At 41.0% G+C, this 25,795-nt stretch overlaps 1 protein-coding gene across 3 annotated transcripts in view; it reads left to right on the top strand.

Annotated features, from left to right (window-relative positions):
- The first annotated feature begins 817 nt into the window (after positions 1 to 817).
- tbl1xr1b (tbl1x receptor 1b) overlaps positions 818 to 25,795 on the top strand; it is a 29,697-nt gene continuing 4,719 nt past the window's right edge. Inside the window, exons 1-13 of one of the 3 annotated variants that reach the window (XM_017420305.3) lie at positions 818 to 1,062; positions 4,561 to 4,614; positions 16,227 to 16,330; positions 16,490 to 16,635; positions 16,818 to 17,034; positions 19,827 to 19,959; positions 21,142 to 21,283; positions 21,664 to 21,727; positions 21,809 to 21,906; positions 23,440 to 23,500; positions 23,802 to 23,923; positions 24,317 to 24,391; positions 24,487 to 24,614. In XM_017420305.3, the coding sequence (XP_017275794.1) occupies positions 16,273 to 16,330; positions 16,490 to 16,635; positions 16,818 to 17,034; positions 19,827 to 19,959; positions 21,142 to 21,283; positions 21,664 to 21,727; positions 21,809 to 21,906; positions 23,440 to 23,500; positions 23,802 to 23,923; positions 24,317 to 24,391; positions 24,487 to 24,614 (1,244 nt within the window). In that variant the 5' untranslated portion in view covers positions 818 to 1,062; positions 4,561 to 4,614; positions 16,227 to 16,272. Of the gene's footprint in view, positions 1,063 to 1,273; positions 1,476 to 4,560; positions 4,615 to 16,226; positions 16,331 to 16,489; positions 16,636 to 16,817; positions 17,035 to 19,826; positions 19,960 to 21,141; positions 21,284 to 21,663; positions 21,728 to 21,808; positions 21,907 to 23,439; positions 23,501 to 23,801; positions 23,924 to 24,316; positions 24,392 to 24,486; positions 24,615 to 25,795 lie in introns of those variants that run through there. The other 2 variants (XM_017420306.3, XM_017420304.3) reach the window with 2 other exon arrangements.

Consider the following 25,795-nt stretch of genomic DNA (forward strand, 5'->3'; position numbering starts at 1 on the left):
CTCAAACGTGAATCCAAATGTGAATCGGTCTGAGATGTGCACCCAATGACATAAATGACTACACCATAGCCGGTTTTACAGATATTGAGCTAGCTTTTGATGTGGTAGTAGCCGAGCACTGTCCCAAACACATACTTCCAGCGCAACACATTGTGCTGGATCTTTGCTCAAAACCATGGCGTTACCTGTTGCCGTTTACCCCGTTCGTCTGTTAGCAAAATATCTCATGAAGCACTGGGCAGATTTTATTAAAACTTTCACAAAGTAATCACTGGACATACATCTATATCTGATTATATTTTGGAGTCAACCTAATTCAAGATGGCACAGCTAATTGACTTTAGCCGACGTGTAAATGGCTGTAACACAATGATTTTTACAGATGCTGAGCTAAAATTTGGTGTAGTAGTAGCTGATAGTCATGCACAACACATACAAACAGAAAGACGGCAAATATGCATTTCTTCAAGTCACGCTCGGCCTTTAATTTACACTGAAATACACTATGAAGAGTTTAAATTTTGAGTGAAACATTTCATTTTCTCTTTTCACAAGAGGGACTGCCTGATGTATTTTAGCTTTAAAATGGTTGGAGTATGATGTCCGTAATCAACACTGTGAAAACGGATCTGATTCTGGATGGTGTGTGCAGATATTAAAAAAAAAAAAAATCAGTGTAAACTACAGATTGCAATGATGATGTAAGCTTGTTGTTGACTTTCCCAGTCTGAATGACTGAGCAAAGGGTGGGGGGCGGGGTGTCATTAAGCCACAGAGAGTGGTGACTCGCCAAGCAAAAACGAGCCGTAGTGGGGGATGGGCGCGAGGACGCTGTTATGACTGATTCATGGCTGCGGGACAAACTTCTCGAGGCCTCGCTATTTTTTCCTAATGCTTTTCCTCCAACTCGTCACTTGGTTTTAACAGGCAAACGCGGCTTCCTTTTTTGGGGGGTGTAAACGATTCTAAGGGAACAGGCGCTCACATTTAATCAACGCTGGAGAACGACTTGCCAGCTTCTGCTAAGCACGTGGGGGTGTTTGATGCCTTTTTTGAAAATAGGTTAGTTACCATTATAGCATTGTGTCCTGATTGCCATTATGTCTTGCGTTTAGTAAGAATTAACCATTCCTCATGTTACCCGACGCGCTCTGTCGTGTTAAGCCGACCCAAATACACATCGCGTCCTAGTCGTCACGGGTTAATAATCTTTGCATTAACGTTTACTGAGTGGCGCTTTGAAATAACAGTAGTTACAAGCAGCTCATTTTCGCCTGCCTGGTCACGCCACTGTGTGTCTGAAGCCGTTGCTGGCTTCTTACCGCCGGGCTTTAGCTTTAATGTTTTAACCTTAAAATAGTTAATCTGTGTGCGAAAACGACTAGTCTTGCAATCGAGCAGAGCGACAATATGGTCTGACTTGAACGCGAGCGCGTGCGGAAGATATCATCTATTGAATGGTTTTATCCAAGTAGGTATGACATTGTAGCTACACTGCCATTAGCATAGCATGCTAGGTTTAGCCAGCTAGCAAGCTAAGTTAGCTTGTCGGTAAATCCACAGTGGTAGCGGGCTGACGACCTTACGGTTCTCGATATAAATGTCTTTGGGAAGAAGCCAAACCTACATTGCTGTAATAAACGCCTACAGGAATCAACTATGGGGAGTTTCAATTGCTGCTAATATCGTTGTTGAGCTGGGTAGCGGCTGCACCAAAAATCGCACCCCGCCTTGCCCAAGTGGCATGTGTGGTGACGGATACAACCACCGCCATGCCGAACTAATTCAACGCGCATGGTAGCCGCTAAGCTAAGCTTCTCAGGCGTTCAGAGTCAAAAAACTGTATGCATCAGGTCGTCTATTTCATTAGCTAGCTAGCTACACAGAACAGAGCCGCACATTGTACGTGTTGGTAATGAATCTGAGGAGAACCGAGGCCGGTACCCACGCTGTGACCTATGACAGGTGTCCGCACACCATGACAATAGTACGGATTTATATGCGTCTGAGGGAATATTGGATGCAGTACTCTCAGGGTTAATAGTTAGATAGGGTATTTATGGTGAAACTAATCTAATCAGCCAGTCACGAGATGGGCTGGTAAGTATTTGCCCAGTTAATGTGCACACTGTGGCGTGTGGATGTAAATATGTGGGTGGGGAGGAGGCTGGTGCTCATTTAGGTCCCCTTATATCACCACTAATATGTAATTATTGTGGTGAACTTTATGCAACGAGATGTCGACACGTACTTAAGACCTATAACGGGCATACACATGTTATTTACAATCCTTACAGGGTTAGTCGTGCCAAAATGTGCCACAGCTCTTACGTAAGTATTCCAGTTTGTTTGTAATACAACAGCTGGATGAAGCAAACAGGTTAAAATGAATATTTTCCCCCTTTTTTCACCTAAGATTGGGTTCGTATCAGCGTCACCAGCTATTGAAATATGAGAATCCAGAGAAGTTGCTTATAACTACTCTCCACAGCACTACTTAAAAAAAAACAAAAACCTAATAATCATGGGTCTCCTTTCTGTTGTAGGATGAGGACATGTTATTACAGAGTTAGCTTCAGCTGGTCTGGAACTGCCTAAGTGATTAAGTTAATGATTTGAACTTACATCAATCATTTATCGTAAATGTCATTTCACCTCTCTCAAAAAAGTTTCAGAAACTGGTGGAAATGCACTAAAATCAGCTTGTTCACGTTGTTTTTTAAGCTCGCTTTAATGTCGCCGTTGGTTTAATTTGCCGATGTTTACAATGGCTATAATCAAGGAGATAAATAAGTAGTTAAAAGTTATAAAATCTCAAATAGAAGAAGTGTATTTATTTTCTTAGTTTGTTTGGTTGAATATCTTATGAACACACCAGGTTTTGGGCACTTTAAAATGGGCTTCTGTAGAATAGCTATGAACAATTATTCTCTCATAGATCTTTGAACGAGCTTCGTTTGGTGGAAAAGAGTTAAAAGTCCAACAGGATAATGCCTAGTCTGAATGCACCTAGGTCTAAAGTGGATTGCTGCCATCAATATCAATTTTGATATTGAAGTGGATAGCTTCAATATAAAAAAAAAATCTTGTGTTTCACGCAGACTCTATTTTATAAACTTTTTCATTGCCATCGTTTTTACGTTACGCAGTTATTTACATCGATTTCTGTGGATATTTTCAAGAGCAAATAATGGCAGCAGACGCTTGTGGTGGCACTTCTGGTATAGCCTGGGTCGCTTCTGGCATGATTTCTTTTTAACATTTCTGCCCCAACAACCACTTTCAAAACAGACTAATGGCATTTTGAAACTATTTCAGTCTTCAGAAGTCTAAAGTTGTTCAGGCTGCACTGAAAGTGCTACAGCCAGCTGCTGCTGCCGCTGTTTGCATTTGCGAGTGAATACAGAATTTCAGTGTAAAATAAATAACAGTGTAAGACAGGAGTGTCAGACTCCAGGCCTCGAGGGCCGCTCTCCTGGGAGTTTTAGGTTTTTCTGCTCCGACACAGCTGATTCAAATAGTTTAATCACCTCCTCACCAAATCATCAAGTTCTCCAGAAATATGGCAACAAGTCATCCATTTAAACCAGGTGTTTTAAAGTAAGAACACATCTAAAACGTGCAGGAGAGCGGCCCCCGAGGAATGGAGTTTGACACCCCTGGTGTAGGAGAAACTGATGGCGGTGTGAAGATAGGTGAACTAGCGTTCCCATGAATCTTTTGAGACTGGAGTTGCTTTAAGACGGCAGCGATCCACTTTGGTCTTAAGGTTGGTTTCAACCAGCTGTTAGCCCGTAAATCCGGTCAGATTAAACTCTTGACTATCCAAATTGAGGTTATTCAAAGAGCTATCTGCAACAGGTAAGATATTTGTTGTTTACAGCTTTTCAATGAAAAAAACCCACTTTAAAATCACTGGAGTTTTACCACTTGTAAAAAAAAAAAAAAACACATTGCCAGTATTTCTGGATAATCTAACCAGGTTTTTGGTATTTTTGTGTCATTCTTCTGCTCTGATAATTTGAAAACGTCTGCAGCATGGTTAGCGTTCGTGTTGTGGACGTAATAAAGTGCCAGACATGAGTGACGGCTTGGTCTGGAGCAGTAGTTGGCACTGATCACGCTGGAAGCTTTCATATCAACACATTCATCGAAAACGCTGAGTAAATAGCCAACTCCTAACATGTGGTGGGTTTTAGTTATGATCAGGTTAGCGATTGCGTCGTCTGAAAGATCTCACACAGAGGGAAAACTGTGCATTAAAGCCTATAGGTGCATTTAATGATGTCCTCTGTGGTCATGAGGCTTCAAGAGGAAGCCTTTAATGGCCGAATCACTTATTTGGGTTTCGAGACGTTCTGACCGCAGCCTGCTCTTTAAAGACACGTCTTGCTCTTCTGTTAACAGCAGTGGGATTGGAGCCCCTTGGAATAGCAATCGTGTTACAAGTTGGATTATTTATCAGTTTCTAATGCTATCCTAATCTTGTGTGTCGTCTGAAATGTTGGCTGATGAATGAATTTGGTTGGGGTGCATTCAGTTTCTGTCCTTGTTTTCCAGGAGCCGAAGACAACAGGATCATCATGTGCTGCTAAAGACATCTTGATCACACGGGTAATTCCTTTTCTTCCTTTTTTTTTTGGCTAGTTTTTGTGTCTGTCTAGTAGCTCCAGCATATTTTTTTGTTTAGACGACCCATTTCTGTTACCAGCCGGGAAAAGGAGGGCTGTTTTAGGTTTCGTAAAAGAGTCCTTTCATTCCATTTGTTACTTTGTCCTCCACATGTTGCCCGTACAACACTTCAGTTCTTTTATTGTCGCACAATGCTAAATTTTGTGCTATTGTAAGCTGTGGAAATTGGGGACAAAGAGATTAGAAGAGCTTTGATCATTTATCGGCCATTATCAGAAACCAGGGCAAGAAAACGGGAATTATCGAGACGAAGGTAATGTTTATTGTTGTCACAGCTAACCTTGTGATTCAACACGTTTCAATGACTTCATATTGTGATTAGTTTCTGGCATTGTTCAATTTCTTGGTGGAGACAAGCTAGCTCGCATTATCGGTTTAAAAAGTTGTGTGTTGTGACATCAGATCAGTGATGTATGGCTCCATACAGTAAATAATGTTTAGAAACGTCACAAACTTAGCAGCTTCCGACCCACACAGTGGTAGTAACAGAGCCTGACTGTCACCTGTCTAAGCATACAAACTTTCCAAACGTTGTCCTCTTGGCTGCTCCCCTCTGCTGGGGTCACCACAGCGAGCGAACGGCACACAAAACGATTTGGCAACTGTTTTACACCGGATGCCCTTCCTGACGCAACCTGGTCTCGAACCCACAGCAGACTATAAGACCGCAGCGCTGACCGCTGAACTGCAAATAACCCTCTTAAATAAGGGCGTAATGTCAACAAAACAGCCTGACCAACCACATTGTTTTGAAATCATAACAGTTACAATAAATATATGCTCTTAGCTGTATGTGTAAATTAATTTTAACTGTGTAAAGATTATCTGAAGACCTCTTGTTGTTTTATAGCCAACAGTGGGGTCTTGATTTGCAGTGTAACAGTTGTAGCCTGTGGCCTGCTGCAGTGTAAGCTATAGATAAACGTACATTTTCAAATTTGAATTTGCATAACTTGTTTTGTAGCATTTTTTTAATTTATCCATTTTCTTTACCTGCTTCTCCTTTCCGGGTTGCTGGTGTCTATCTCCAGCAGTCACTGTGTGAGAGGCAGGGGACACCCTGGACAGGTCTCCGGTCTGTAACAGGGACACATAGAGACAAACAACCATTCACGCTCTCACTCACACCTAAAGACAATTTTAGAGTTACTAATGAACCTAACGTGGATGTTATTGGNGGGGGGGGGGGGGGGGGGGGATCTGGAAACAGTCAAAATTTGAACTAAATTTGCTTTTTTGTCTCCTGGTACGATTCTAGCCTATCAATAATGTTCAGCTTTTGTTTGTAAAATGATCTACCTTCAGCTGATACTGTACTACTGCATGTGATTGCTATTTTTACACAGCTGATTGTCCTCTGCAATAGAGGACAATCAAAGTGTTTATTGTTGCGGTGTTGTCATTAAAAAGACGCTGTGACAGAAAGCTGTGCGGGACAGTGAAGCTCGCCTTTAAAAGATGAATAATACCGGGCATTTATAAAAGTAAATTAGTAAAAACATACAAAACTACATTAGTATGCTTACAAAACATTGGGTACTGTTTTCAAGTGGCAGCTTTAGGCAGTTGCAGATTCATTTGCCACTACAGTGTGGGTGTATTTAGTGATGCATTGAATTTCCCAATCGTTCTGCTCAGAGACGAGCTGGACAGAGACACACGGGGGATTTAAACAACCTGCTTTTTAGCAGATGTAGGTGAGTTACGTGAGTTATCAGATCAGATCCAGATCCATTTTTAGCAGCGAGTTGTGTAGACACTGCAGTACTTACAGTTGAGACCAGATATTTGCATACACCACACATGGACAATGTCCCTCAGAAGACTGTTGAATTAGTTACAAACAGGCTTCAGGACAACAAAGTCAGTGTTTCAGAGCGACCATCACAAAGTCCTGATCTCAGTCCCACAGAGACAACAAACCTGACTCAGTTCCACCAGTTCTGTCAGGAGGAACGGGACTAAATTACAGCTAATTATTGTGAGAAGATTGTGGAAGAAGATCCAAGTCATACAATTTAAAGGTAATACTACTAATTATTAGAACGTGGATGGAAACTTGTGAGTAGGCCTGTCACGATAACAAATGTTGCTGGACAATTAATTGTCTCAGAAATTGTTGCGAAAAACAATAATATCGTTTGGAGGCTGTTTTGAACTAATGTAATGATAATAATATAATAGTGTAAGTACATCCTCTCAAAGATTAATAAACTTTACTTTCAAAAGAACACTTAACACTGGAACTGGAACACAAAACAAACAAAACAACCAAAAATAAAAATAAAATGGACTCTCAGTCTCCGTTAACAAAGAATGCACTTAAATAAAAAACAAAACAAAACAAAAAAAAACGGAAATAAAACCTACATTTAACCAAAACAGTACGAATTATTAAGTCTGTAAACTAAACTGCCCTTCAAAAAGTAATAATCATGAGTCTTATATAGAGAAGACGGACAAAACCGACAGTTTTATAAACAAAGTGCAAACTAACAGAAGCAGAAATGCGACACACCAGCTCTCAAAGGTTCAGCGGTTCTCCTCCGAAGTGCTCCCACACCGCTGCTGTTACTTCCAGCTTCAAACCAATTCCATTTTGTTTTTTCCCCCAATATCAAACACTGTTTCTTTAGCTTGCTAACTACTAGCGGGGGCTAATGCTAACAAGCTACAAGCCAAGGCGCCTCGGCTGGCTACCTGACGCGATAGGCCACGCCCCCTAACGCTAAGAGAAAGGGAGCCGTTTGTCCTCCAGTGTCTTCAGTAGAAAGAGAGAGAGAGACACGAAGGAACGATAAGGCTGATAAATGAAACTTATCGAACTAATTTTAATTTATCGTGCGATTAATCGATTTATTGCTTATCGCGACAGGCCGAATTGTGACCTTGAGGAAAGTAATAAGTTTAGTTTTTCTATTTCGTTTTCATGTTTTGGGCATTTAGGCAATACAAATAATTTTTAAAAACCTTAGTGACCCAAAACAGGAAAGGTTTAGTCTGGTTTAATGTCAGACTATGACAAAAAAATGATTCTGTCTTTTTATACGGCGTATGGAAACATCTGGTTTCAACCATATTATTATTCATATTTATTCTAATCTATAAACTTTGACATTTAATAAGACTTTATTGTAATGATTAGGAGTGATGATTTGTTAGGAAGTTTAGAGTATTTGTTTCTCAAAGACCTTTTTAGCTTTGCTCATTATCAAATATTGTTATTTATTGCTTACAGTTGATGTCTGACAGCCACCGAGCTTTGTTCTAATTAGGCTGTTTGATGCTTTCTGAGCATTTCTCAATTTGAAAATCTTGCACTGCAATATAATTGAACCAGGTGAAGATGTCTTCTTTTCAGTGGCATCTTCCTCGACGAAACAAAGCACTTAAATTCAGTAAAAATGGAAACAGCAATGTGTCGTTGCTGCGCAGTGGCAGGTGTTGGTTTGGATTTAAAACATGACCAACCAGATACGTTCTTTGTATTAATGTTGTCATCATTTTCTAACTGAGGTTGGACATTACTCACTGCTCCTGCATCATTAAGGTGCTGACATTTTGTCAACACCTTTTCAAAACCAGTCTTGTGTCTCGTACAGCAGAGTCTTCATCATTCTGTCACTAGTTGGCGACTCAGAATTGGAGAATTTTTAGCTTCAGTGTCGCTAGGGCTGTGCAATTATTCAGACTTGTAGGGTTTCCTTTTGCTCCAAATGATCATAAAACACTATAATTGACAAAAAAACTATTAATTAAAATACTTTGACATATTCTATGTTCCCCTCCTGTTTGTGTGGGTTTTCCCCGGGTACGCTGGTTTCCTCCCACAGTCCGAAAACATGCATGTTTCGTCTGCCTTCAGGCCCTTGAAAAACAGATCTGTGAGCTCAGTGGGATTTGCCCGGTTAAACAAATAAAAATACCAGTTCAATAAATGTCCAAACAATATGTGTGCTTTGGGAGGACACGTTTCCTGTAAGTTCTGTCGATACGTAATGACTGAGAAGGCAGATTCAAACAAGCAATCGCTGCAAACTCTTCCTCACGAAAACACCAAAGGAGAAGTGGTTTTATTAACGGCCTTGCAGCAGAATGTGTGGAATCAGATCTTCTGCTAAGAAAACAATAAACTGCACATTTAGGTGTGGTTCCCAAAACACAGTTATACCTCAGTGAAAGGAGCTGAACTTTACAGGACAATAAGTTGTCAACCAAACAACAAACACTAGACTGACGCATCAAGCATCATTATCAAGTCCCATAGGACAGGGTTAAAATCCAGTGGCATTACTCTATATTTACTGGAATCATTCTAAACTTTAGAGGGAATGTTAAGTCCCTTCACTGATCATAGGAGGTTGTGTTGAACTGAAACTTTTTGCAGGCTTTTTGTTTAAATTTGTCAACGTTTATGAAGTTTAAGACATTTTCCTATTTTATTAATGAAGTTATAATAATCCATCAAATAATTACACACTTCTTAAATTTGAAGTAGGTAACTTTTATAAAAATGTATTTTTACATATGTTAAAACGGTCGCTATGTTCTGACAGTAGAATATGAGACTCCTCTGGCTCCTCCCAGTGTTCCTGCTGCCATTTGCAGAAATACACCGCTCCCGGTCAGAAACAACCAATCGGAGCCAGGAGGCGGGTCTTAGCAGTGCCGATCACGCTGGTGCACGCTCACACCCTTCCCCATGCTGTTGTTTAAGATCGAGACAGCCGGTGTGCTGCAGCCGTGCTAACGGCGGAGAAACAACCCAACGTTACAAGAAAACTGACACCTGCTCTGAAAACAGAGACAGGTAAACAGAAGGAGACCCGCGATGTCATCAGTGGCGCTGCTTACTGGCCTGTGGGCGGAGCTGTGAAAGGAGGGCTGTAGCGCAGCAGCCAGCAAGGGGGAGGATAATGGTGCGTTCCAGTATTACTGGGAAATGGGAATTTCTCAGTTCTTTGTCATCTTAGTTGTAAATTTCCCACTCAGAAAGTGGGAGCAACTCCGACTACCCCCTTTAGAAAGTAAACTCTGTTACTTTTACTGTTAATATTTGTTCTTTAAGTTGTTTTTCACATTTAATCACTTGTACAGCTGGTACTTTTTAAACCAGTCTTGTTCCACGAGTGGAGCGTGAATCTATTTAGTAAGATTTCATATTCAGAAACTGTGAGGAAAATAAAGGCTTTGCTGCGGGCGTCCATCTTGTTTCCGACTCTCACCAAGCGGAAGAACTGGAACGTGGTGAACTGGGAAATTACATCACTCCGATTTCCCAGTTCTGAGAGCCGATGTAAATTGAACGCAGCGTAAGTCCACTCCCTACTGTGGCTTTAAGTGAAGAAATGTGGTCAAATCATAAAGCAGGAGTTTTGGAAAAATAGAAATGAAAATTGGGGCTGAGTGTTTGCTCGAGCTAATCAAAGTTCACTATATTCCTGATTTTATGTATTTGTGTTTATTTTTTTAAATCAAAGAAAATTTTATGTTTGAGGCAATTCTTTGTTCTTTAAATGCCAAAAAATGCTTCAAACTCAATATTTAAACCTTTAAACCCACTTTCTTAATATTTTTGATTACAACATTGACCAAAAAGACTCGTACTTTTTCCCATAATGAAGCAGCTCTGTGTAACCGAGGTTGGACCCTGCTTGCAGCTTCTGCATCATTATGACCATGACGTTTCCTCAAAATCTTTTAAAAACCAGTCTGATCATACAGACCAGGATGGGAATCTGCCTGCCTTTTGCTTTCAGTGTGCTTTAAGCCTCCCAAATTGACCCAAGCTGTAGTCTCACTGAACTCTTAGTGTTTGACACCAGTAAGCCACGCAACTACGTTTTCTGCTGCCAGTTTGGGAAAACTGAATCCTTGGCCATGCACATTAATTTTGTTGCCCACATCATACCTGCCTTCACCTGTGCAATCGCCCCCATCTTTATGATTTCATCTACTGCAGTACACTTTTGAAATGAAGGTGGGCAGATACGGACCAGTTCTTTTAAAAGTAAATATTATTTATCTCTGGTCAGGTTTTTGGACCTGTGTGCCTCGGATGTTTCCTGTCAAAGTAAAGCTCCAGTGCAGGTGTGGAAACAGCTTCAAAATTCAAAATTTCTGCGACTCAGGAAAGGAAATTGAGAATCAAACATTTTGAGACATTTTGCAGATGCTGTTCACAAACTGGTCTCCATCATCCCAGTGAAGTCCTGGCTTCAGCCGCACACTTACACCTTAAACTGTCATGAAAGACAGACATGTTGATGAGTCTCATAGAGATGCACCAATCTCTGATCCTCGTACATCTCTGACCTGCAAATACCAATTTCTCTTTAACAGCTATATTTAGCAGAATACAAAATTTAGTCCCTGAATTTCTGATTAAATGAGAAGCTGCTACTTAGTTTAATCAATCAGTGCAGTCTCATCCCTGGGGTTAAATTGTGGAGGAGGAGCCTTAAAGTGTCCAGTTTTAAAGATGGATGAAATTGCTGAGAGCGGGACTGACAGAAAGCTTTCAGCCATCACTGCGGCTCAACACAACGCTAACGACCTTTTGACTGCAGAAACATGAAAAATGAACCTGCAAAGTAGGTGGTGGCCATTAAAGTTAAAAAGCAAGAGCAGAATGTAGTCAGACAGAGTAATGAAATCCAGTTGGGTTCTCTCTGCTGGCAGCTGGTGTTTAGTGAAATGGATATGAATGCTGTGTAGAAAAATCAATCCATGTTAGAATTTCGGAGGATAATCTGAAGGTATTACTTGGAGCCTCTGTGATTTATCCTTGATATGTTTTCTCATTTCTGGTTAAACTGAAAATGGAAGCAGAATAAAAAATAATATTTATAGTAAAAAACATCACAAACAAATAAAAGCCAACTGAAAAATATTAGTTTATTTGCAGGGTTTCCCCAAGAAAAGAGGCTAAGGCCGGTGGTAGGTGGCCGTTCACCGGCTGTTCGCCAGCCGATCACGATTTAGTAAAAAAAACGATTAAAGTTGACGGGAAAGTTGAAAATATGGCTATTTATTATGTAATATTGTAAGATATTTGTGTCAAATATTTACACAACTACAGTTTTACAAAATGGCACTATCGAAATACTTTTTTAAACAAAAATACAGATAAAATAAATACTTATTGATTGCATCTAATTTGAATCCTAATTTAAGTCACATTTACAAATAAATTAAATTAACATAAATGTAAAAGTGCAAACAAATTACCAACACACGTCTCACATGAAGGCCAATGAATAACAACAGAGAACTCTGAAAAACAGACAGATGCTGTTCTGTACTGTGCTTTTTGTGGCACAGGCTGCATGTTGGATCACTACATGTACCAACAAAACAAAGCATATAATGCTGAATTTTATAGCATCATTTTACTGGTAAACAAGGATAAATTAGCATGAGTCATATTAATATTTTCACTACAAAACATGCTGACCATATTCAGTCTTGTAAAGCCACACGCTGAATTTCAGCTCAACTAACCATTGTGGTCTATAAACACTCCTTTTTATCGGCTGCAGCAGTAGTTATGATCCGTTTGATTATCTTTGTGTTCTCTCATAGAGGAACCAGCTCCGTTTGAGCACCAAAATCCTCCATTTTGAATGGAGCGCGCGAGCTTAAAAACATTAGGGCGTGCACGATCACACAACACGCAGGGGCAGGGACAGCATGATTGTGTCACTGTTGGCGCGCACACCATCACACTGTGATCAACGTGCGGTTACCTGGCGGCCCGCCAGGCTTCTATTACACTGTGGGAAACCCTGATTTGATTCGTTAAACATAATTTGCAGCTTGGTCCAACACAAAGGGGACACAACCCATCCCGCTTCGTAACAATTCAAACTCAGAAGGATAAATCAGAAATGCAATTCATTCTTTTGTTGCTGCTGAGCTTCAGCCAGTATATGAAGGTCAGCCCTCAGTTTACATGATGAACACCTGATATACCTTTCCTTTAACAGTCCGTCCACCTCATGTTCTTCCTCCACCCTATATATAGTACAAACAGCTAACTTCAGGTTTAGTAGAAACTTTCCCATAGAGCGCTGCAGCGGTATGTAACTGAGCAGAAAAACATCTGATGTTTGAGTGGCCGATCAAGGACGGTCCAGCTAAAAATTGGCCAGTACCAATCCCAATCCAGTTGTCTGGTGCTTCTCTAGTGCGTTGTCACGTGTACGGAGTCGGTTATTTACAAGTACACGTCTTCAAGTCAGTTTAAATTGTGTTTTTGCCGCTTTGGTTATTTTATACCCATACTTCTTGGGAATGAAAAGCAGCCGTCTGCCATGGGTCTCTTCGTACCCCACCTATAGTCGCTTCGTACCCAATGTGACAGCTGCCCCAAATATTGATGATTTCATTTACTAGAATACACTAAAACGATGACAATTTTAAATGTTTGCCTAAAAACACAAGCAGTATGGGTCAACATGTATCCTCAGACATGAAGGACATCAAACACCTGTTATTGATCAACCTGCTGCTGGTGTAATACTACTACTCGTCTGTCTCGTGCTGGGTGAGACCCGCCACCGGTGGAGTGGCAGGTGAGGAGTTGGACTGAGGCGGTACACCTGTGGAACAGTAACACAGGTGACCTAAGGAGGACAGAAACCTCCGGTAGACCAGAAGGACACTGCACCACAACTGAGCGATTCGAGGTGTTAAAGAAGTTTCTCCTTTTGCTGCAGCAGTAGGGATCTGTATTCAGCTCTCAGCAAACATCATCAAAATGTCTCTCTAGAATGGTTCTCAAGTTGTGGAAAAAGTGTCACTGGTGTTGCTCAGGAGCCATAAAGTAGGACTAAAATGCTCTGCCCTAGTTCAATAATCTTTAGATATTTGTTTCAGAGATTACAGTTATGATATAGTAATGTTGAAGCTGAAATAAAATAACAGAGTTGTTTGAAACTGGTGCTTCTGCAAGCATAAGTGTTGCTGAGCGGTCGAAGACAAGTTTGAATGATCCCACCAGGAGTCAGGTTCTGCGCCTTTATTCTAAAAACTGTAGCAAAGGACACAGTTAGTTCACAGCAGTGCCATGCTGGCTGTGTCTGCAGCAGAGCACAGGTAAATCACATGTACACAGATTGAACAAAAATAACATTCAGTTTTGTCGACCAAAACCCATTACAGCACTCACAAACAAAATAAAAATAACCTATAATCACATCTTTAAGTAGTTAGAATGGTAAAATATTTATATATATGTCATTTTTCAGGCTTACAAAACAACAGTTTTTCAAAAACAGCATACTGGTGTGAAAGATCGCTACATTAGCTAATATTAAACATTTATACAGACACTATTTGTGTAGTTTATCAATGTTTTTGAACTTGAACAACATCTGTGTTGGCTCATAGATACATTGCGCGTATAAACTGGTAATGCTGCTGAATGCATCAGTCTGACAGGAGTCGACTAAACCTTTGGCTAACGAGACGCAAGTACTGATCAAGCGGACTGATACATTTAGCAGCCTCAGCCCCACCAACATATAGTTTATTTATGCTTCCAGTACATACAACACCGATGTTGTTTGGTTATGAAAACGGCAACAAACTGAAAAAATGGTGTCATGCAACAAGTGTAGAGGTTTAATATTAGCGAATGTAGGGTTGTGCAGGAGCTGGTGTACGTCCTGGACAGGTTGTCAGTCCAATGACTACCTGAGATGGGCAGCAGATCCCCCCCAAACCCCACAACCCCGAACAGAAAAGTGGGTAAAGACGATAAATGGATGTTGTAGCTTTCTTTTACACTTTTACACACTTTTAAAATAATTTTTTTATAAGCTTGGAAAGTGAAAAAATTAAATCAAGCTGTTGTTTGGCCAGCCATTGGTCTTGGGCTGTATGCATACGTTTGCCTCCAGACTCAAAAAGATAACTATTTGACAGAAAATCACTCCAAAGTTAACTGGACATTCCCTTTAATATTGTCGGCTTAGCCCTGAGGGAGGCCAGCACAAACAAATAGCAGCTCAGTTATTCATGGGTCTTTTGTGCATCACTAATTAAGGTCCCCCTTGCTACGAGTAGGTGGGAACTATGAACATATCGTATTTAACTGATTTTAAGGGAACTGGCAGTAAATAAATAGTGATTTTCTAACTAAAACTACGTCATATAATGTATGTAAAGCCTGTAAAGTCAGATTTCATGTCAAACGTCATCTTCCTACCATCTACCCATCTACCTTCCCACCCACCACTGATTTTTTGAAGCTGCGGTGGGTTTGTACCAAGGTATCTGGTTGTCAAGTAAGCCTCTCCACCATTTTATTTGTTCCGTTTTATTCATTGGTGTTTTCTTGTTCTTCTATTTGCTGCAACTGGCTATATGCTTCTGAATTGTCAAATCACCAGACAAAGAAATAAAAAACAAATACAACTACTCTATAAAGGTTTTAAGAATGTCCATCAAAATAAAACAATAAATGGTGCAAGATGACACTTGATCTATGTTGTTAAAGTTATGTCATGTTACTTAGATGAAAAGACATTTATAAAAGACTGGTTTTGTGTTTAACAAAGTTTGGATGGGATACTCTGGTTTTGCTGGAAAACAGTGCTTTGAAAAAGTAAGCATTACTTTCTGACCGTGTTGTCAGGGATCGTTGGAGGACTTTTACTAGACTCTGGCGCTCCCGCTTCTGTTGGTCTTGGATCTCAGCTCCTGGGCTGCAGTGGAAGAAGTGTTGACTCATTCAGCGGGCTGGCAGAGAGCAAACAGTAGAGGTTCTGTCTCTTTTCCCAGCCCCTTGTTTATTTCCACATTTTCAATTAAACATTGTGGGTTCTGCATGAGCAAATATCAAGGACTGTAGGAATCATTTCCAGATGTGGGTTAATGAATGGAAACTGGAGAGACTCTCCGACAGAGAGGAGGTTTCTGCATGTAGTGAAAGTAGAGCAGAACCAAATCTTATTATTGCTCACTGCCAAAAGGCAAAAGGCGGGGGATAATGTAATGAGTGCGTGTTCACGTTTATCTGTCTGTTCGCAGAAAGTAATCACCGAATGTACATCTGCAGCTGCTTAACTACGGAGATGGCCGCCACAGCTAATTGTCTTTAGCCGAGACAGAAAAGGCTATATATCAGTCATTGAGCTGAAGTCAGATTTTGAGCCAGAGTTTGTGTGGTAGTAGCTGATAGTCATCCTCAACATAAGATGATCATATTCTAAAACTGTGGGCGATGTGCACTTCTTCAAGAGAACTAGACCTGTAATTATTTAAGACAGTGGCATTCACATTTACCATTTCCTCTTTTTTTTCTTTTTTGAAGTTGCAAGATCTAGGCCCTGCAAGCTGAGTTTCTCTTGAACCTGTTCCTTTTCTTAGATTTGACTGCGTGCCAGTTCTCAGCTCGTCTGTAATAGCCATGCTAAACCCGTGCGACAACGCTTATTTTTAAACTAGTTTTGTTGCTCTGACATGTGCTGAAGAAACAAAAGGAACCTAAAAACCACTTCTTCCTCTTTTTTGCTTTGCTTTTGCAGGCTCCTATCCTGTGCTGACCCAATGGTTTAATCAGCAGGACCAAAAATGAGCATAAGCAGCGATGAGGTCAATTTTCTGGTTTACAGATACCTGCAAGAGTCAGGTAAGGCTAAAAGAATGCAGCTGTAAGTTTCAGTAACTTTCAGGAGTCTTCATTGCTTAAAAATGATTACAAATGGACTTTCATACCCAGTCGCTCTGGGCGCTTTGCAAATGAGCTCTGACTCCATCCCGCTCTCCAATTATTCCGTTCCTCCTCCAGGTTTTTCTCACTCGGCTTTCACCTTTGGCATAGAGAGCCACATCAGCCAATCCAACATCAACGGTGCCCTGGTGCCCCCTGCTGCTCTCATCTCCATCATCCAGAAGGGCCTGCAGTATGTGGAGGCTGAAGTCAGCATCAATGAGGTCAGCTCCCATATTTACATTGTCAGGAATTAATGAGGGGAAACTGCTGGTTAGAAAAGCTGCACCCTTACATTTTGTGTGTTTTGCTTTCGAGCTTTTGTTTTCACGGTCGCCAATTATAAATTTCTGTCTTCGCCCAGAACAAAGTTTGGGTTTCTCAGTTTGGTCTTTTCCCTGCGCAGGACGGGACCTTGTTCGACGGACGGCCCATCGAGTCGCTGTCTCTGATCGATGCAGTCATGCCAGATGTAGTCCAGACCAGGCAGCAGGCCTACAGAGACAAGCTGGCTCAGCAGGAAGCGGCAGCAGGCAGCGGCAGCAGCACAGGACCCCAGGGTGGCACCAAGAATGGAGAGGGAGCTGCCAACGGAGAGGAAAATGGATCACACGCCTTAGCCAGTGAGCAAGCTTGTGGTTGTAAACACGCTTTGAATCAGCCTTCTAACAAACAGCTGTGTATTGTTGATTACTGGTGAAAACAAAACCATTTTCAGCAGGATTTTGTTTCACTACCTCCATAATGTGCTCACACTTGCTTACGAATACAATAACAGAAGTTTAAAAGTTTACACACACCTGCCAAGTCATTTCAAATGAGTTCATGTGTTTAAACTATTTAATTTCCGAGGCAGAGATTTTCTTCGTCTCATCAGCTCCCGCTTCATGTCTGTGACGTACAGCTGTGTTTGTATCTGTGCCTTCTTACAGATAATATCTGGTTTGCTGCAAATGGAGCAAACCGATAGTTTAGTTTTCCTGTCACAGTTTTATTAATGAAGGTTTTTGAAGTGATTGCTTTAAAGACTTACAAGTGCTTTAAAAACAGGAATCAGTCCAGTGGTTGAACGCCTCCACACAGAGCTGCAGCTCATCTGTGTGAACCCAGTGGTGTTAGACATTTGTCTGCACAGCTTGCTCCTCCTCTGCTGGTTAGTCTGAACCACTCAGTACATCATGGCGTACACCCTTGTAAAGTGTTGGCTCCCTGAATTAGGATCTACAAATAAAGGCTGAATTTGCTGCTTTAAGACGTGTGGTTTTCATCAAATTATATGATGTCCGGTTGTTAATATGAGCCTCTGTTCTTAACCTTCTGGTCAAATGAACCCAAAGTTACAAGGGCTTCTCCTCCTCTCTTCAGTTACGAGGGCATCAGGAGGGTTAAAGGGATATTCTGGCCATTTTAAGACCAGAAATAGTATGATGGGCTGATGAGCGAGAGCAGCGGAGACTAATGAACTACGGATGTGAATATTAACTGGTTCAGGAATGGGACTACATTGGTAGAACAGCCATGAACCAATCCAGTTTGGGATTAAAGGGCTGTTTACACAAAGCTGTTTTTCAGTGAAACTGGAACATTTCTGTTGCAGTTTGTTTACACGGCCACAGCAATCAGATTCATTTTGAACCCGGCTCTCAGACCCTCTCCCATTTGCATTTCAAAGGATTCCCCAACGTGTGGAATGGCACACGTGCACCACGGACGGCTGCAGTCAGTAGCTGTTCTGCACACGCAGGAGCAACAGCAGTAATGGCCGACAACAGTGTCATTTATGTTCTCACTCTTTTCCACATGAAGCAGCAACCCAACCCCTTTGTAAAACCAAACAAATGTTCGTGTATTCACCATTTTAGATGAGACTGTTTCAATGCTCAGAGACTGGTGTCTGCGCGCATGCTCATGTTGGCGCCATCTAGTGGCCGGGCATGGAGACTACAGCAGGTTTAACGAGCACAGCAGCACTGTGTAAACATGTAGCTTTTTTTTTTCAAATCATAATCTGTAAATCTCTTAACGTTTCCGGGAGATTTGTCTTTGAAATGGTAAAATCTGATCCATTATTAGACATTTAGATAATCCTTTGTAGTTATAGATGAAAGGCAGTAATTCCTTTAAAAGAGCTGGAGGTTTCTTGGCTGTTTGGTAAATTACTATAGTTATGGATGTAAATACTGGTCATTCATGTCAGGTCTGCTGGGGTTCTCTTTGCCTGGAAATACCAATTTCAACCTTATTGTTTTTCTTTGTCCTCAAAATGACAACTTGTAGAACATTTGAAAGACCTCCTAGAGCAGGGGTGTCAAACCCAGTGACACAAGGGGGCCAAAATTAAAAATTTGGTCTTAGCCAAGGGCCAATCACAATCAATATTTATTAAAAATTACATAAATTAACCTTGGTTTTAGATGTATTATGTCAAATCATTCATATAGAAATATCAATTACCTTTTCCCAGTTACAGATTATACAGAATTTAGAGCAAACAGACTTATATGAACACAGACAAATAGATCAAACTTCAAAAAGCTCATCATTAGCCGTCATTTCTTACGCCTCACTCAGCTTTTAAATTGATTTTTTAACATTAAAACAGATTTTTTTTTTTAAAAAGCCATCCAGAAAAACCTGATCATACAGAAACTAAAACTATATATTGTTGGCTTCTAAGTCACTGTCGAGAGAAAACTCGACAAGTTTTTTTTTTTAAGCAAAATAAGAATCAGAGACTTGATCTGTCCCAGACTACAGAGCCGGATCTAATGAATTCTAAACGTTATCTTGAAATGTTACAGAGGGCCGGATCTGGCTTGGGGCCTTGAGTTTGACATGTGTCCTAGAATAAAGGTTTAATTAGGAGCGAACCAACAAGAGGCAGAATTACACCTGTGATGAGACGAAGCGACTGATGCCTTCAGTCTGTCAGAAGTGGTGAACTGAAACAAAGTTTGTTTTTAGCTGTTCATTAAAGTAGCCAAGCTAAAACCCAAGAACATCTGATTCAGTGAGATTCAGAGTACAGATGTGCATTTTTAAACTTGTCTGGTTATTATTTGACTTTTCCTGAACTATTCAGTGGAAAACATAAAAACAAAACAAAATGCCCATGACAGTCGCCCATTTTAACTAGGCCTTCATTCTTCAAAACATCCCTGCCCGTCCCTAATTGAGATCTGCAGCTATTTGAGAGGCAGATGGTTACTCTGAAAACCTTGTGTTTTAAATGTGGGGGAGTTATCTTTTTTTCCTAAAAATTAGACATGAAGCTTTTTTTTTTTTTGAGGAAATATACAAACAAAGGTGAATTTTTAGGCGTTTAATCAACGATAATACAGGAAGGATGTTTTAAAATAGGAATTATTGCTGTAGAAACAGTGAAGTAATGGTATTGACTCTGTTTGTTGTTCAGATCACCACTCAGAGATGATGGAGGTGGACAGGGATGTGGAGATCCCTCAGAGTAAAGCGATGGTCTTAAGGGGCCACGAGTCGGAAGTGTTTATCTGTGCCTGGAACCCAGTGAACGATCTCCTTGCCTCCGGGTCAGTATTTCTTTTACATTTGTGACTTTGCTCGTGTTTCAAGGAAATGGTTACGTGTACCAGCATATTAGTTTCTTTATTACTTCTTAATCATTACTGCCATAAAAAATATGTTTTGTAATATGTAATAGAAAATGTTCTTTTACTGGCAGCTCATAATTGCTTTTTTTCATTTAGTTGTGATGAAAAGTAAATGATGAAATCTTAAATTAACTAAGTGGTTTGGATCAGGTGATTTTAAATCAAAATCTTTGATGAGCTAGTTAACTTTATCTGTAATTAAACCTTTCTGGTTCAGGTTTATAAAGTCATTTTTTTGTCTTGTTCTGTTGTTGTCATCACTTTAAAACAGATTTTCTGTGTCCTGATTCATCTCCAGGTGAATTCAGTTCAACGTAGGAACCTTAACAGTGATTTTGTTTTAAATGTTAAATATTAAAAATGTTTACTGTTTGTGGAAATGTACCAGATTGTTCACCATCAGCAAAGTGATGGATAGGTTAATGCTGTGACAGATCAGTGGAGAAATGTTTAATCTGGTGTTCAGTATAATATTCTACAAGGCAAGCCTTGGACTTAATAACAGTTTTAGCATCAATAGTCTCGACTGCATGTTCATTAGCTTTGTTTCATGTTGGGATGGGATATTTTGGCCGTTTTGTAACGGCTAATTGGAAAAATTTGAACTACAGGTCATTAAAACCACTATTTTAAAAAGCTTTTCCCTGCTCTCACTTCAATAATACATGGTTATTCTGGCAGAAATATGAAAATCCTGCTTAAAGTCCTCATGGCTGCACTGGAAGCGCTTACAAATAACCACAGAAAAAAAACTAGATTTGCTAAATTAACAGCATTGTAAAGGTTTAATCCATGGTGAAATTTTGGAGTTCTTTAAAGACGGCACAAAAATAAACAAACATGGAGAAAAATATTCCATCTAGAACAATCCTATAGGTAAAGAGGGTCTGCTTAAAGAGACAAACACGTCTGTTTTGGTAAATGTCCCTTTTGTTTAGTAGATAACAAGAAAAGATTTTGGTTGACAGACAGTGTTCAGTATCGATAAAATGCCTTCAGTCCCAACCGGCTCAGGATCTGACATGGTGGGGTTTTTTAAAAAGATTTCAGCAAGAAGCTTCGTCTCTGCTTTTAACGTTAGCCGTGTCGTAACTCCGCCAGGTCCGGGGACTCGACGGCTCGGATCTGGAACCTGAGTGAAAACAGCACAGGAGGATCCACCCAGCTGGTTCTGAGGCACTGCATACGAGAGGGGGGCCAGGATGTACCCAGCAACAAAGACGTCACCTCACTGGACTGGAATGTGAGCGTGTGGTTCTTACAATAAGTCCAGTTTTTGGAAATCTAATCTACCACTGTGTGTGTGTGTGTGTGTGTGTCCATGCGTGCTTGTATTTATGCCTGAAACCACTTCTTCTGCTAAAGGCATTACTTGTGATTCAGTATTTTTCTCTGTCCTACGAAGAAAATGACCTTTCTCTGTTGCTCGGCTACAAACTGTTTTTCCCTGAGTAGCACAACATCAGACCTCTGCTAATTTTTCTGCCTTTTATTAATTTGTTACACTTCTGATGCAGTGGCAGTGACCTCTGCATCTGAAATAAGACACAATTAAGAGAATTCGTTAGCAGTTACAGTAAATGCAGATTTGACCTAAACTATAATCCCTTGTCTTTCTTCCAGAGTGAAGGCACGCTGCTGGCAACAGGCTCATATGATGGCTTTGCTAGAATATGGACAAAAGATGGTAACACTCAACGCTTCTGCTCCATATTTGTCGCCCAAACAACCCTCTTCTGGCCTGTTTTAAGTAACATTGTGTTTTCAGGTAACCTGGCGAGTACTTTGGGTCAACATAAAGGACCTATATTTGCACTCAAGTGGAATAAGAAAGGAAACTTCATCCTCAGTGCAGGTGTAGACAAGGTGAGGCAGGTTGATTTCACCCATTGCGTGTCTTGTTGTCACCTGTCCCTGAAGATGAAAGGGTGATAATGTTTTTGTGTGTGTGTGTGTTCTTTTGTCGAATTTGCAAAGTATCTCATCATCCACTGAACGGATTTCAATGAAATTTTCAGGAAATTAATCATTAGATCTACATCTACTGCTAATTAACTTTTGGAGTCAACCCAATTCAAGACGGCCACCACATGTAGATATTAGAAAAATCCAAAATTGTTACACTTCACAGGGTTTCCCCTAGCATTATCCAGGGGGTGACAACCCTGACCCTCTACGTAGGTCATGGCATAAAATAAACTAATAAATGTCTGTATGTGTTCACACACCACCTATTCACTACGGCTGGGGGGAGACACCAAAGCTGATACATCATCATTCACCCACCCCTCACCACTTCTTTATCTAAAGTTTACATAGAAGCACTTGGAGAGTACAAACCTTTGCCACGGTCATAGGAACCGTTAAACAATTGTAGATTCTGGATCACCAAAATTTGATCACCTGTTTTTTGTGACAACCCCAAAGTTTCCTGAAAATTCCATCTAAATGTGTTCAGTAGTTTTTAAGTAATCTTGCCAGCAGACTGAGGACATACAAACAAACCAGCACTACTGAAAACCTAACCTCCTTGCTGGAGGGAACAAAGTTGTATTAAATACTGATGGTACGCTCCATGATGCGTACGCACGTGCTAACACATCCGGCGCGTCATCATTAGCATACAAACACGTCTGACACGCATGCAACCAGAGAGACAGCAACCAATTCAAAACAACAACAGAAATGTGTTTTAAATGCTCTCACTGGGATCATGGCAGCAATAAACTTCAACCCCACATCCACCAAAAAAAAGGTCAAAAGCCTCACTCTCACTCCCACCTAGGGACAATTTAGAGTTACTAGTGAACCTAATGTGCATGTTTTTGGTCTGTGGGAGGAAACTGGAGTACCCGGAGTACCACGAGAGCACAGGGAGAACAAGTAAACTCCACTCAGAAAGGCCCCAGGCCGGGCGACCCTTCTTTCTGGGAGGCAACAACTCTAACCACTGCTCCACTGTGCCACCCACAGTCTCACTTCAAAATGTCTGAATTATTGCTTTATTTACTATAGGTCACTGTCAAATCTATAGTTTTCCTTCAAAGCAGAATTACACATGGGCTTCTTGGACGTTACAAATGTTTCTGACAGCTTGTTGAGAATCATGAATTCATGATCGTGTTCTGTCAGAATTCTAACACAGAGCCACACTGCCATCTAGTGTACTGAAGTGTAATAGCATGGGGTGTGTCATCTCTACATACTGTACATAGTAATACCAGAGTACAGATACCACAAGGTTCATTGTTTTATGTGTGGTAATGTTAGCTGCCCTGTAGTTCTGCACAGCATATTTTAAAAATAAAAATATTTAAAAATAACACAAAACCTTTTATTAGATTCCTTTTTCTGAAGTTTGATGAAATGAAACAGTATAATTCCTCTTTTCCCACACAGACAACGATTATTTGGGATGCACACACAGGAGAAGCAAAGCAGCAGTTTCCTTTCCACTCAGGTGAGTGACGGGAGTCAGCTGCTTCGTTGCATTTGACTTTTCACACAGCGGTCTGTTTTTAGCCAAGAACACTCGACTGATAAGAAATACAGTTTCTGTCTGTCATCGAGCTGCTGTGACTGTCAGTGTTTGATGTTACACAGCCAAGCTTACGTTCACACGTCTTACTCAGGCAGCTCAGCATGTTTGGAGGGTTGGAACACGGCTCTTACATCAGAAACAACTACTTCTACTTGTAGCATTGAATGCAGAATAATGAAATCCGCCAGCTTCAGATAACCATTGTCCTGCCTCCCCACAGCACCTGCTCTGGATGTAGACTGGCAGAGCAATAACACGTTTGCCTCCTGCAGCACAGACATGTGCATCCACGTGTGTAAGCTGGGTCAGGACAGACCTGTCAAGACCTTCCAGGGACACACGGTAAGACGGCTCATCAGGTGCTCCGTTTGCCAGATAAACTGAGGCAATAAATAACTCTCATCGCTTTTAGTGCTCTTAAATTGCTCTCAGTCACGGCTCCAACCTCTTTGATCTGTTGAACATCTGCTTCATCGCCGCTTAAAATAGTTTTTTAAATCAGGTTGTTAGGCTGCTTTGAGATGTTTGATGTTTTTCCAGCAACAGCACCAGGACGTCCCAGTGTCCCTGGGCTTTCTTTTTTAAAAGACTCATTCAGCTCAGTGTCTCCAGTATTTTCACAGTGTGAGCTGCTCCCCTCCTACAATCCATGTCAGACACAAGTCTGCTTCTCTGAGATTCCTTAAACGTTTGTAAATGTATTTGTCCAACTTCCTGTCTTGTTTTTGATCCCAGAATGAGGTGAACGCCATAAAGTGGGATCCAACTGGCAGCTTGTTGGCCTCCTGCTCTGATGACATGACGCTGAAGGTCAGTTCACACGACGAGCTCTTCCGTCCGTTTTTACGTTTTCGAATAGACTCGCAGCATTTATGAAATGCTTATCTCTGTGCTTCCTGGTGTAGATCTGGAGTATGAAGCAGGACTCGTGTGTCCACGACCTCCAGGCCCACAGTAAAGAAATCTACACCATCAAGTGGAGTCCAACAGGCCCCGGGACCAACAACCCCAGTGCGAACCTCATGCTGGCCAGGTAAAAGTTGGTTCCCCCGCATCGAGGGTTTGACATGACGTCTGTCAGAACAGGAGGATCGATGTACGGAAAAGTATGGAATCTGTTCCATACTCCTTCCCAGGTCTGAAGGAGTATGAAATAAGAGAACAGAGTATGAAAAGTATTCTGTTTCAGTGAACGTTTCTTTTTTCAAGTGAAGTGGGGCAATGCGCTTTACATTATATTAAACATTTGCCCCACCAGGCATCTGCAGCCGCTGTTACAACACGAAGAGGGGACCTGAAATTACCCTCCGTCTGTGCGTCCAGTCGGTTCATCTTGTGAGCTGGATAACTTGAAAAAAAAGCAATGTATCGACTCCCGTTTCGATGTGTGGATGTGTCCGGGCATAAGTAAGGTCGCTTTTGAAAAATGGGCTGCCACGTCAAAATCCAAGATGGCCACCGCCATATATATGTAAACCGGCCACCCGTATTTATTTGAGGAAACTGTGATTGGCCACCCCTTGTGAAAAACTTTCTCTAAACTTAGTTTCAGTGGTTGATTCCCGTGAACACCGTCAGGCGCCACAGGAGGTCGCAGCCCGTTTGAGTGTCTCCTGATGTTTTAGTTCTCGAACCGTAGATAAAAACGCTAAAGGATGTTTATTTGTGTGCCCAAGATTGTAGCAGTAGTATGTCTCTGGTTACTCTTTTTTTCTTTGACCCCAAAAAACTCACATTACTCCCAAGTGTCAGTTTCACGTGTTTGTATTTTACCATTTAAAGTACACCTGCACTCCCTGTTCAGTTCCAGTCTACAGAAACATTCATCTCAAAATCTACAAGCGTTCACTCTTAAAGACCCTCAGCGACGGGGGACATCGGCATAATTAACAGAGTTATTAATCAAAAAAGGTCTGAATGCTTGAACTCGTCTTGCCTTTCTAGGTTTTTCATTTTTAACCGTCTGGTTTCAAGACTTAAATGAACCATTTTTCAACTAAAGAAGTGACATTCCTCAAAATGTAGAAACATAAACTAGAAAACTAGAGCTAACCAATGCTCCGATTCTCAGACTGCAAAAAGAGGTCTGAAGTCTTAAGGTGTGTAAATATGAGTCCATTAGAGGAGAGACCTGAGGGGCCGCTCCTCACTGAAACAAACAAAGCAAAGTCAACCATTTGTGCTGTTTTCTGTTGTATCCTGTCAGTAAGTAGT

Source organism: Kryptolebias marmoratus, linkage group LG20 (genome assembly GCF_001649575.2).
Source record: "Kryptolebias marmoratus isolate JLee-2015 linkage group LG20, ASM164957v2, whole genome shotgun sequence".
NCBI classification, from domain to species: domain Eukaryota; kingdom Metazoa; phylum Chordata; class Actinopteri; order Cyprinodontiformes; family Rivulidae; genus Kryptolebias; species Kryptolebias marmoratus.